Source organism: Acomys minous, assembly GCF_964271855.1.
Source record: "Acomys minous genome assembly, chromosome: 2".
In the NCBI taxonomy this organism is placed as follows: domain Eukaryota; kingdom Metazoa; phylum Chordata; class Mammalia; order Rodentia; family Muridae; genus Acomys; species Acomys minous.
The window spans coordinates 101,392,982-101,406,533 of record NC_140484.1 but is presented as its reverse complement, the minus strand read 5'-3'; the positions used below and the strand labels follow the sequence as shown (position 1 = coordinate 101,406,533).

Below are 13,552 nucleotides of genomic sequence, written 5' to 3'. Positions count from 1 at the left end.
TTTTCTCATGCTGTTATAAAAATGTCTGCGCATTTTACAATTTGAGCATATTTTAGGCAAGACCAACTACATTTTAAGTGCTCATCGTCACCATAGCTGAGGGTGCTCCCTTAGCTAACATTTAGGAGGTTGCAGTCTGTGCTGTACGTCTTCCATCAGAACACTCCACTTTATTTTCGGCCATTCTTTCTTAGAAATTGCATGTATATTAAGAATCCTTTGAGAATAAAAGTAATGCTCAGGAATTAGTTAAGCATTTCTAGTTTCAAACTAAAGTATTATGGTAAAGTTTTCAAAGAGAGTGGATCTTCTGGCTCCAGGAGGGCAGTTTAACCACAAAGTGATGGACTTGGACCTCTTGGTATATCCCATGTGCAAAATTAACTTTAAAATGAATCATAGGCCCAAGTGTCACTAGAATCCTATAACTTCAAGAAGAAAACACAAGAGTCGATGTTAATCTTAGATTAGGAAATGCTTTATTGTATATGATGTCAGAAACTCAAAAGAGAAAACCAGGTAGATTGGGCCTAATCAAAATTGGAAACGTTGGTATTTGAAAAGACACCATCAAAAAAATGAGATGAAGCTGGGTATGGTGGTGCCCGCCTGTAATCCCACCACTGGAGGCAGAGGCAGGTGGATCTCTGTGAGTTAGAGGCCAGCGAGGTCTACAAAGTGAGTCCAGGACAGCCAAGGCTACACAGAGAAACCCTATCTCAAAAATAAAAAAATCTTAACATTTATGAAAAAGGGAGATGATAGCTGGGCTTGGTGGTGCATGCCTGCAGTCTCAGCACTCAAAGAGGCAGAAGCAGACAAATCTCTGGGTTCAAACCCAGCCTGGTCTACAAAGCAAGTCTAAGACAGCCATAGCTACACAGAGAAACCCTGTCTCAAAAACAAACAAACAAACACCCGATAACAGAACAAGAGAACAAGGTATATAATGATAAGGAGGACCTCATTTGAAGTCTGGTCCCTGCACTCTTACAATGCAGTAATACAAAGATGTAACTCAGATGAGAAATGAGCAAAAGATCTGACTAGATGTTTTTCAGAGGTCTGGAAATGTACCGTAAGCACATGAAGAGATGCTCAGCATCATTAGTCATCAAGGAAATAAACAATCAACACCCAGTGCCTTCTCCCTTCATAACTGTTAGCATGGCTGTAAGAATAAACAATAGAGGAGCTGGAGAAAGGTTAAGAGCACTGGCTGTCCTTCCAAAGGTCCTGAGTTTAATTCCCAGCAACCACATGGTGCCTCACAGCCATCTATGAGATCTGGTGCCTTCTTCTGACACACAGGCATACATGCAGGCAGAATACTGTATACATAATAAATAAATGTTTTAAAAAATAGGTAGTAGAAAGGGCTGACAAGGAAGTAGGTAAGTTGACACTTTTTACATTGTTGATATTAATGTAAATGACATGGCCACCTAGAAAACACTTTAGGGGCCTGGAGAGATGGCTTGCAGTTAGGAGCACTGGCTCTTCTTCAGAGGATCTGGGTTAAATTCTCAGTACCCACATGGCCTCAGAACTATCTGTAACTCCTGTTCCAGAGGATCCAACACCCCCGCACAGACATACATGCAGTCAAAACACCAGTGTACATAATATAAGAAAACAGAAAAATAAAAAGAATGCCTCAGAAGTTAACTATATAGTTACTATGTAACCCAGCAATTCCACTTTTAGAAATATGCCTAAAGGAAGCAAAAATAGATATCCACTCAATATGTAATGTGAATAGTCATAGCAACCCTTTTTATAATAGCCAGAAGTAGAAATAACATAAATACCCATTTGCTAATGAATGGTCAACAAGATGTGAAATATCTATGTAATAGAGTGTTTAGCAATTTATAAAAAGGATACATTTTTTAAAATTAGCTTGCTCTGTCAAGACATAATATGTTTGTACATGGCTTGGTGATTGTCAAAGCCCTCACTTCATTGCATGCCCTTGAGCAGTGTACATATACTGTCAATATGGAATTTGGCAATGACAGTTTGTTATAAACACAGCCCTGTCCCCACATAAATACACAATGAAGGCATTTATGCCTAGGAGGTAAAATTGGTATATTGGGATACCTAGTGCTATTGTGTACTTTATTAATAGCTATAAGATTATCTTTATTATTTAAATAATTGTGTTTATGTACACATGTGGAAGATGTCAATACCAGGTGTCATCCTCAATTGCTGTCCATTTGGACATTCTGTTCTAATTCTAACCCCAAACTCCTTGAGCAGTTTTCTGTGGAATCGAAGTCAGCAACACAAACAGTGATTTCCTGTTTTTGTTCTTTAAAGACAAGGTCTCTATTTCTCAAGCTTGCTTTGAACTTACAAAGATGACCATGAACTCTTATCCACCTGCCTCCACTTCCCCAGTGCTGGGCTCATATGTATAACTATCCATGGTCAAACAGCAAGTTTTAGAATCAAACATTCTAACACAATATAATCCAAAGATACACTAATTTGATACATACATGCTGATAAATGATGGTAACATATTTGTTTTCCATGATTGAAATATGTGTCTGTAGGAGCAGAAATATGAACAATAAAAACACTTGTAGTAGCTGGGTATCCTGGCATATGCCTGTCATCCCAGCACTCAGGAGGCAGAGGCAGGAGGATTGCTGTGAGCTTGAGGCCAGTCTGGTCTACAAAGTGAGTCCAGGACAGCCAAGGCTACACAGAGAAACCCTGTCTTGAAAAACTAAACCAAAACAAAACAAAAAAACCAACCAACCAAACAAAAAACACCTGTAATAGCACCCAGAATCTGAACTGGGTTGTTTTAGGTGTTGTCATCTCCTGGGCACAGTGGCATCCACAGAACAGAGTGCACATACAGCACACATGCTCTATGCTCAGAAGCAAGGCTGTGTGCAGTCCTAACACTCAAGAAATATCAGACTTTTCTTCTGTACTGAGCCATTGAGTCACTGCTAAAGAAATTTGAGTTCTTTTAGAAATTTGTAGCTTACTATAATTTATTTAGTTAAAATATAAGGAATAAATGATTAAATGGTGCATTTCCTATTACATAAAATGTATGTAGGACATAAGTGTGTTACTGTCTAGAGATTTCCTTCTGAGGTTTTAGAATAATTGGAGGAACTTGAAATACCTAATACTTGATTTTAAAGGCAACTGTTGTGTTGTGTAAAATGACAGATGGTATGTATATGAGTTAAGTGTGTCATCTTTGACCCAGGTGTCAGTCTTTGTCCCTTCAGGACCCCATCTGATAATCAAAAATAATTCAGGATCTTACTGTTCAGAGTTTTAAAATCAATTTGGTGCTTATTGAATATTTATGCAGTTGACACTTTTAATGTTGTTGTATCTGGTATAATTTACTAGAACACAATTCCTGTAGATAATGTGTACCCATGGAAGTGAGTACAAATCACAAAAAGCAATAAGATTACAATCTACAGTTTCTACATTATATATGCCTTAATGAGCAATTTTGTTGCCCTTAAAAGAACTATTTTACTGTGATTGCTGTTTTAGGCTCCTGGATTTGGATTTGGAATCGCAATATCTGGTGGAAGAGATAATCCTCATTTTCAGAGTGGGGAAACTTCTATAGTGATTTCAGATGTGCTGAAGGGAGGGCCAGCTGAAGGACAGCTACAGTAAGTGTATGGGGTTTCGTTCTGTAAGTCTTGATCCATCCACCCCCAACCTTCCTGCATTGTCCCTGACCTCAAGCATAGATCTATTTTGGTAGTGATTCCAGATTGTTTATACCCAACTTTTTCTGTATTTACTTAATATTTTTTCCCTTAACTGAACATACACTTAAGAAATCTTTAGCACCAGGAGTGGTGGCGCACACCTTTAATCCCAGCACTTGGGAGACAGAGGCAGGTGGATCTTCAGGAGTTCGAGGCCAGCCTGGTTTCCAAAGTGAGTCCAGGAAAGCCAAGGCTACACAGAGAAACCCTGTCTCGAAAAACAAACAAATCATAAGTGATGCAAATGGGCAGCTAAGTATTACTACTTACTTTAAAATAGAAAGTAGCTGATGGTAAAAAGAATGAAAGAAAACTTGTAACTAGTTTAGGTGGGCTTTTGAGGGCCTCTCACAGGCGGCCTGTCTTCTCTGAATGCCGAGGAGATGAGTGCAATACAGGTAATAGAAAGGCAGGGAGGGAGAATCAAGCCTCTAATCAGAAGGATTCAAAGACATTTAAAAGAAGAAAGACTTAATGTTCAATGGTGGCATCTCTGCTAGCTGGGTGACTCAGTGTCACCTAATGCTCTAATTCAGCTACCAGTGATCTTTTTTGTTTGTAGTGCCTGCTCTATTCAGGCATTTGGGGAAACACTGCTGATGCATCAAAAGAAAAAGAAACCGATGTCCCGTGGTTAGCTGTTAAATGCTCTGGTGAAAGACCTGATGGTAAAATTTGATGTTGTTTTATCATTGCTCTACAGACAAGCAGATTAATTAGCTTGTCATTCAAAAAAGACATTAGGAAGGTCTTGAGTGTTAATGTTTTTCTTTAACATGTCTTTCTGGTGTTCTTTTCCTTCTTTTTAGGGAAAATGACCGAGTTGCAATGGTTAATGGCGTTTCAATGGATAATGTTGAGCATGCTTTTGCTGTTCAGCAGCTAAGGAAAAGTGGGAAAAATGCAAAAATTGTGAGTATCTTTTATGTTCAATTTAGTAGAAGTATCAGCGACTGTTGGTACTTGTTCAGTACTTGAACCCCCACTCCACCCCTTGAACTCAACCCTTCCCCTCCCTTTATCTCTTTTGTTTTCCGACAAGGACTCTGTGTAGTTTTGGTTGTCCTGGAACTCTGTGTAGACCAGGATAGTCTCAGATTCACACAGACCCTTCTGCCTCTGCCTCCCAGGTGCTGGGATTAAAGATGGAGGACACCAAGGCCAGCTTCTCCTTTTCCTTTAAGGAACCGAAAAGTCACTTCCAAAGTTAGTTGTTGCAGAGTGAGTGCTTCTTACTCTTCTGTACTGTGTATCTAATCTACGTTCAGATAGAAATTTTCTTTTTGTTTATAAAAAGAGAAGATGTGGAGTTTTGTGGCTTAATGCTGCTTTCTCTTTTATGTACTTAGGTTAGCCTGGCCCTTCGCAAGTAGTGTGAAAGTGCCTGTGGTCCTCTTTTCTCCCATGAGCTTTGTTTACTGGGAAAGCTTTCCCTTCCTTCTCTGACCCCACATCATCTACCATCTTAACCGTGATGTGTTGAGGATAAAAAGCCATGATTGTCTGCAAAGAGTTGTTCACAGCACATTTTAAGTTAGTGTCTTAAACCAGAGTCTGGGATTGCAGGATGCCCTACCATGCCTAGCTTATGTTTGGTTGGTTGTTTGGTTGGTTGGTTTTGGTTTTTCGAGACAGGATTTCTCTATGTAGCCCTGGCTGTCCTGCATTTGCTTTATAGACCAGGTTGGCCTCAAATTCAAAGATCCGCCTGCCTCTGTCTCCAAGTGTTGGGATTAAAGGCGTGCACTACCACCTCCTGGCTCATGCCCAGCTTATGTAGATGTGAAACAAACAGGGAGGAAAGCAGCTGTCCTTTGTCCCTCCTAAAAGCACACTGCAGGGGGCTGGGGAGCTGCCTCAGAGGTTAAGAGTGCTCTCTGCTCTTCCAGAGGTCCTGAGTTCAATTCCCAGCAACCACATGGTGGCTCACAACAATCTATAGTGAGATCTGGTGCCCTCTTCTGGCATGCAGGCACACATGTGGACAGAGTACTGTATAAATAATTATTTAATTTTTTAAAAAGCATATTGCTTGTCCTTTTCACATACTGGCTTCTCTTGCTACTTGTCCTCCACCTTCAAATATTGTTTTCTCCCAGAAGACCCACTCTGGCTAATCTGGGCAGTAAGAAGCAGCAGTGTTTAGTGTTGACTCGGCCTTAGAAGATATTTAGCCATGAAAGAAATATAACATGATTCGGAAGGGAATAGCAAGACAATATTATCAGGCAATTATTAGGCAGAGCCGATTTGAGGTAATTTGGGAGAGATTAAAGCTACAAGTCACATAGGATGTTGACGGGAAGGCCCTGTCTTAGAAGTGGGTGTCGAAGAGAACAAACTTTGACACCTAGGGTTTTATTCATAATAGAGGTGATCCACTTGATCTCTGAGAGCACAAGGAAAAAGCATTAAAGAAACTGAAGGCATTTTAGAAGAGGATAGGAGTAAAGGGACGCTGACTCTAAAGCAGGCCAAGAAACTGAGACCTTTGCGCCTGACTGAAACAAAACCAACCTGCATTCGGCTTTTTGGTTGAGAGGGAACAAGATGCAGGTGATAGGATTGCTGAGCAGTAGCGAGGATTCTGCTAGTAGAGTGAGTTTATAGATGGCCTACCCAATAAAAAGTTTTACTATGTCAAAACACATCTGGTGTTTATCATGGCAGATGAGAGGAAGAAGCCAGTAGAAATTCATTTAAATGAAGCCGTGAGCGAGCTGGTGGTTCAGAAAACAGAAGAAGACAGAGAAATCAGAAATAAGCGAAAAGTTTGAGTAGCTAAAGTTGTCTGAAGACAAGTGTTCCCCAAGAAGCTCTTACAGGCCCCTGAGGAGACCCAGTGTTCCGTTGGGAGGGAGCCAAGTGGCTTCCAGGATCACAGAACCACACAATCAGAAGATGCGCACAGTTCTTGAACTTAGAACAAAGAAGTGCGTGGACAGGGAACACAGAAAGAATGCATAACCAGCTTGCACTTGCACTAGAAGTTATAAATTGGACCAACACAGAAACAGCAGTTTGTGTTGGGGAAGTATGCCGAGTTCATGAGCTCCCACAGAGTAAGTTACGTGTTAGCTTGTGATAAATTAATGTGCCCTATAGCAGTCTGTGAGGACAATTGTAGATCTTGATAATGATGCACTATCATACTTTGACTAAGGAGTGAGGTTAGGCCTGCAGGTTGTAGTTTTGGTTACAGAGTATCTGTAAGATATGTGACATGCTTAGAGTGTGGCCCAGTCCTTCACTCCACACGCCCATAAGCTCACGGCGCTTTTTTTTTTTTTTTTTTTTTTTTTTTTTTTTTTTTGGGCTTTTCGAGACAGGGTCTCTCTGTGTAGCCTTGGGATTAAAGGTGTGCATCACCATTCCTGGCCAAGATTTTGATTCTTATCACCTGGAAAATTGTTAGAAATTCTGGAAATATTTAGTCAAGTTAATATTCTTAATCTGTTGGTTAGCCAGATCTATTTATTAAGAGAGTAGAAAACAGCCATTGTGGAAATGTATTAGTGCGACTACTTTATTATTTCCTTTGTATTTAAATTAGTGTAGATCAAGAAAAATGTCTGTTTCTCTTATGAATAGAGAGTACATGAATATCATTGAGTTTATTATTTCTTTTTATTGTAGACCATCCGAAGGAAGAAGAAAGTTCAGATCCCTGTAAGTCGTCCAGAGCCTGAGCCGGTGTCTGATAATGAGGATGATAGTTATGATGAGGAAGTGCATGATCCAAGAAGTGGCCGCGGCGCTTTGGTTAACAGAAGGAGTGAGAAGAGCTGGGGACGGGATAGAAGTGCAAGTAGAGAGAGGAGCCTGTCCCCGCGCTCAGACCGCCGCTCGGTGGCCTCCAGCCAGCCCGCCAAACCCACCAAGGTCACACTGGTGAAGTCTCGGAAAAATGAAGGTATAGCTCGCTGATTCTTCCCGTGTTCACATGAGACTCATATTTTAATGAGAAACACAATTACCATATTTTCGTATGTGTTTTATCCTATTTCTCTTTCTACTCATGTTCTCTTGCTAAGAGTCAAATCCTATTAAGGCAGACATTGGGACATTTTCTCAAATCATTTTGTTGGAGCAAACTACTAGTTGAATTTTGGTTTTAATATGACTAGAACAGCCAAATTCAAATTAGGCTAGCAAGAAATGCCACACCATCACTGAGTTGGAATGCTATGGCTTTTCTTCCCTGTTGTGATCAATAGTAGCATGACCATTGAAAGAAATCTATGGATTTATGTGGAGGGGAAAGATGTAAATGGAAGGATTAGCATTGTTAAACTGAAGTCTTAACTCTGTCACATCATTAGCTTTTAAATGGCTCATTGTTCCCTCTTGCTTTTGGTTATGGATGGCTGGTCATTATGATCTCAAAAGATGTTGAAGAAAGTGTTTTGAAGGTTAGTGTTGATCTAACCTCACTCACACGACTGTCACTGACCCTCTTTTCCCAGTCACACTTGTACTTCAGTGCGCGCGTTCCCTCCCTCCTCCCTCCCTCCCTCCCTCCCTCCCTTCTCTCTCTCTCTCTCTCTCTCTCTCTCTCTCTCTCTCTCTCTCTCTCTCTCTCTCTCAGTACCTGCCTCCCAGCTCCAAAGCTATTCACAAACTCTTGTAAGCCTTCTTCGTACTATTTCACAGCTAACCTAATTTTTAGAATAATGTCTTCTTTGTACTTCCGTAATGCTCATCTGTCTGAGGTTCCCCGTTCTTTTCATTCCATCATTCTACCCTTTAATGCTCTATAGTTTTCTATCCAAGAATCTTTTCTTCTACTGTGAATTCTCCTCTGGACAGTCTCATTTATCCCAATTACCTCAGCACCCTGATGATGTCACCGTTTATCTCTCCAGTACAAACTAGTAAACTCTTGTGTTCCCAGCTTAGACATACTCAGATACCCACAGGGATTCCTCAGCATGCATCTCAAGGGAATCACATTTTATTCTTAACTTTTTCTTTGTGTTTCTAATGAAGTGTTTCTTCGACTGTCTTCCTGTTAATTGAGTTTCTCTGTCAGCTAAGTGCAGATGAGATAGTACTTAACCTTGACATCTCTTCTGTGTGTAGTAAACATGTCCCAGCTTCCTACATCCCGCTTCACAGGTCCCACTTGCGTCTTTCTCCACTACCATTTCCTTCCCAGGCTGCTGCTGTCTGTCTCTTCAGTGGACGTTGTCGGTTTTGTGACTGGTTTCTGGGCCTCTTCCAGTGAACTCTGTAGACTTCATCATACCTGCCGTGTTCTTTTCTTCATACTCTGTATTTGTTTTGAACACTCTCAGCCTCCTGCACACAACACACCCTTCAGAGTTAGTTTCAGTGTTTCCTAGGTGAACTTTAGCTTTGATATTTCTTTCTTATAGAGGCTTTCTCTGATCCTAATAGATATGCATATTTGGTCCCATTGTTGAATACTTTGTTGCACTAGTAAATTACCATAATAACATCTTTTGCTCTGTTCTGTAACTGCCAAGGTACAGGGACTGTCTGATCTGTTGCTTTAATTTGTAGTGCCTGGAGTTGCTGTGTACCCAAAGAAGTACCTCGAATCAAAGCAGTAAACTGATATCTGAGGGTTATTTTGGCTCCCATCTAAATATTCATCATTTGTAGCCCGCTTCCTTCCTTCCTTCCTTCCTTCCTTCTTTCCTTCCTTCCTTCCTTCCTTCCTTCCTTCCTTCCTTCCTTCCTTCCTTTCTTTGTCTTGTTTTAACACAGGGTCTCACTGTGTAGCTCTGGCTATCTTAGAACACAATGTAGCCCAGGCTAACCTTGAACTCACAGAGATCCATCTGTCTGCCTCTCCCTCTGAGGTGCTGGGATTAAAGGCACACATCCAGCCAGTTGTAACCTTCATTTCTCCCTTTGGTTTTTCAAGACAGGGTTTCTTTGTGTAGTCTTGGCTGGCTTAGAACTAGCTCTATAGCACAGGGTTAGCCTTGAAGTGATCTTGAAGGAGATCTTCCACCTGCCTCTGCCTCCCTAGTGCTGAGATTAAAGGCCACCACCATCCAGTTCAGTTGTAACCTTTTCATTGTGAATAAGAATATGTCCTTAGCCCTGTAGTTTTCTTTGATGAAATGGTTATTTTCAAAGCAGCTAACATTACCTGCCTGGATCTTCTGATGTCATTATTTTTCTACCCTGGTACCAGTTCTGCTTCTGTGTTTTGGATATTTACCTTAAGTTAAACTGTAACTCTGATGCAACATTTAGACTCTTGTGTGGCAGGCTTCATAATTTATCCTAGATGAAAACCTCTTTGTTTCTCATTTTGGCTTTTTAGTTTGGGTTTTTGTTGAACTTTGTTTCTTTTAAAATGCAGTGAAATTTAAGAGTCCTCCTTTTTCCTTTCATGGACCCAAACCATTTCTTTTTCTATTGACACAGGCCTGATAGTTACAGCTTTTGCTTTTGTTTGTCTGTCTTACTGAGATAGAGTCTGCGCTGTACTGTCCACACAGTCCTGTCCTGTGTCAGCCACTTAGTGTGGGCATCATGCGTGTGCTCTACCACGCCTGGGTTTTTTTTTTTTAAATGATTTTTTTGGTCATTTCCTTAACTCTAATCCATTACTCACTCACAGTTAAAATGATCATTTCCTGGGTCCTTTGTAGGTTGCATAAATGAGAGAGCACTGTGTAATTAACTCCTATTCTCAACTGCTTGACTAGTTGTGACCTACTGCACGAGTTAGTAGTAGGCTGCACAAAAGCTTTTGAGTTTCTCTTTAGTTGAGATTTATACACACTAGGAGCCAGGGGAAAGAAAACCAGTATTTTATTCATAGCAGTCAAAGTACTGCCAGACTTCAGAGTTTTTCAAGCTCAAGCAACTCTTTAAGAACTGTGTTCTCTAAACATTATAAGAAGCTAGTATGTCGTCACATGATGAGAAAAACAAACAACAACAACAAACCCAGGTTACTATCTTAGGGTCTTCGCCTTGTCAGTAAGTATCATTTCTTTGAACCATGTTTTTACTTTGCTTTTTCATGACATTACAGACTTTAAAGATTAATTTAAAGATAATGGCCTTATGTGCAGGGTGACTCATAAGGACAGTCATTTTAAATCTTAGAATTTAAACTGTACTTAATTGTTGTAGGATTTTGAACTAAAGATATTTCAATGTATTCTTCCAGAGTATGGTCTTCGACTGGCCAGCCATATATTCGTAAAGGAAATTTCACAAGATAGCTTGGCAGCAAGAGATGGCAACATCCAAGAAGGGGATGTTGTCTTGAAGGTATAGTCACATTGTACATTATAATGAACTGAAATGGCAAACAAATGTAGAGTTACGGTGTAACATCTGCTTGTGTCTGAAGCAGTTTACCACAGAGAATCAGCATTTGCCCTGCCCATTATGAGGTATGGGGCTAACCTGAGAGTATTAATTGCTTAAAATATATAACATTCACTAGGATGATTTTGGTAATTTTTCTAGACGTTATTGAAATGCTTTCTAGTTTGCTTATAGGAATGCTTTTGATAGTTTAGCAAAGTATTAAGGTACTATTATATCTTCAGGAGATCTGAGAAGTATGCCCTTGCCTGTAACAGATTAGATTACATTTTCAGTTTGTATTTTGTGGTTTACTTTTCAACCTATAGTTTCTTTTCTGTTGCAGATAAATGGTACTGTGACAGAAAATATGTCATTGACAGATGCAAAAACATTGATAGAAAGGTCTAAAGGCAAGTTAAAAATGGTAGTTCAAAGAGATGAGCGGGCTACCTTATTGAATGTCCCTGATCTTTCTGACAGTATCCATTCTGCTAATGCCTCGGAAAGAGATGGTGAGTACAGTTCTGTTTGGAGGATCACATTGATTTATTTCTTAAAGTATAGGAGAATTGGATATGTTTGAGTGAAATGATATTTTTTCTACAAGACAGACACTTAAAAAAATCTAAAATTTACACGTACATTTGTGTGTGTCTATCTTTATTACTATACACAAATATTTTGTAGGTAGTTTACTACTGTAGTTTTGGTTGGATCACTGGAGATGATACTAATGCTTGAGTTGTTTCATGTGAAATATACGCTTAGCTTATTTCTTTTTGTTTTGTTGTTCGTTTTTTGAGACAGGCTTTCTCTGTGTAGCCTTGGCTGTCCTGGACTCACTTTGTAGACCAGGCTGGCCTGGAGCTCACGGTGATCCGCCTGCTTCTGCCTCCCAAGTGCTGGGATTAAAGGTGTGTGCCACCACACCTGGCTTCTTAGCTTATTTCTAATGTAATTGAAATATTTTGCTTTATTATATAATCATTTCATGAGAAGTACTCTTTTTATTTAACAGACATTTCAGAAATTCAGTCACTGGCATCAGATCATTCAGGTCGCTCGCATGACAGGCCTGCCCGCCGCAGCCAGTCACGATCTCCTGACCACCGCTCAGAGCCCTCGGAGCATTCCAGACAGTCTCCACCACAGCCCAGCAATGGCAGGTAATAAGTCTTGTTGAAAACAAAATCTATGTAGAACTATTTTTAAATAAAATCAGGAAATAGAATTTTCTTTTATTATTTAAGAGTAGGTCTGTTTTTCTTCCTCAATCAAGTGTTTGTTTGTTTGTTTTGTTTTGCTGAAATAAGATTTCCTCTGTGTAGCCCTGGCTCTCCTGGAACTCACTCTGTAGACCAGGCTGGCCTTGAACTCAGATCCTCCCTGTCAATCACCTGTTTATAGCCTGATCTTGTGCAGGTATTTTCTCAGCTGAGGTTCTCTCCTGTCAGATGAATCTTAACTTGTGTCAAGTTGACATAAACTAATCACCACAGTGAGTTTGAGGTCACCAGGGACACAAGACTCTATCTCAAAAAACAAAACAACAACAACAACAAAAAAAAAAAACTCCAAACAAACACCAACAAAAAACCAAAGCAATACTTGTTAAATCTGCATTCAGAAAGGTATTTGGCTTTTACTCAGCAGCAGCCGAGGATATCTGGTTGTTGTCACTACACCCGCTTTAGCTTGTAGGTATTTGAACTCCATGCATCCTTTGTACACTTCAGGCTTTGGATCAATTAATTATGTGTGTCTTGGTCTTTATTTTAATTGGTTTATTATTTTATAATTGGTTGTTTTTACCTGCTGCTATTCATAAAAGTCCCATTTACTTTGAAGGAGTTTTGTGGTTCTCTTCCTTGGGGGAGGTGGTTGCCCACCAGCCCACCAAGGCAGGAGGAGCAGAAGATGAGACCCAGGGCCTGGAAGGCCATAAACATGAAGGAGATCTAACACTCTGCAAACCACTTCAGGAGATAGTTCAGCTTTCATCAGGGAGAACAAAGTATAGCCCTTAGGGAGTGGGTGGGGCTTCCAGGATAGGTGTTCATAATTGGTTAGAACCAGGTACATTTAGGATGCTTGTTTTGCATTTGGCAGCATGCTCCTATCATGTGAACAGGAGCATGGTACCTAATTATCCTATAGGCATAGGGAAGGGAGAGCTAGCAGGGAGGTGTGTCAAAGGCTGTATATCAAGTGTAGTTAGGGGCATCTATGTTTAAAGACACTCTCCAGATGGAGTCAGGCAGAGAGCCGGAGGCCCCTGCTGGGGAGAGTGCACCTAGCTCAGTGGAGCTCAGAATGGCTATCCAGACTGGGAGGACTGCAACCTCAAACAACAGAGTTACGGCAGGTTCTAACACAGCATTCACATGGAGATGACACTAAACATCTCCGGTGGGTAGGGCAGCTGTAACCTAGCACATCCCTTACCCCTAGGAACTGCAGATGAAAAGGAATAG

General features: G+C 40.5%; 1 protein-coding gene across 7 annotated transcripts in view; it reads left to right on the top strand.

Annotated features, from left to right (window-relative positions):
* TJP1 (tight junction protein 1) overlaps positions 1-13,552 on the top strand; it is a gene marked incomplete at its 5' end in the record, with an annotated part of 244,602 nt that overhangs the window by 187,985 nt on the left and 43,065 nt on the right. For all 7 annotated transcript variants that reach the window (XM_084765546.1, XM_084765545.1, XM_084765543.1 and 4 more), the window contains 6 exons: positions 3,547-3,671; positions 4,583-4,685; positions 7,410-7,686; positions 10,933-11,036; positions 11,422-11,590; positions 12,097-12,244. In XM_084765546.1, coding sequence (XP_084621672.1) covers positions 3,547-3,671; positions 4,583-4,685; positions 7,410-7,686; positions 10,933-11,036; positions 11,422-11,590; positions 12,097-12,244 — 926 coding nt within the window. The remainder of the gene's footprint in view (positions 1-3,546; positions 3,672-4,582; positions 4,686-7,409; positions 7,687-10,932; positions 11,037-11,421; positions 11,591-12,096; positions 12,245-13,552) is intronic.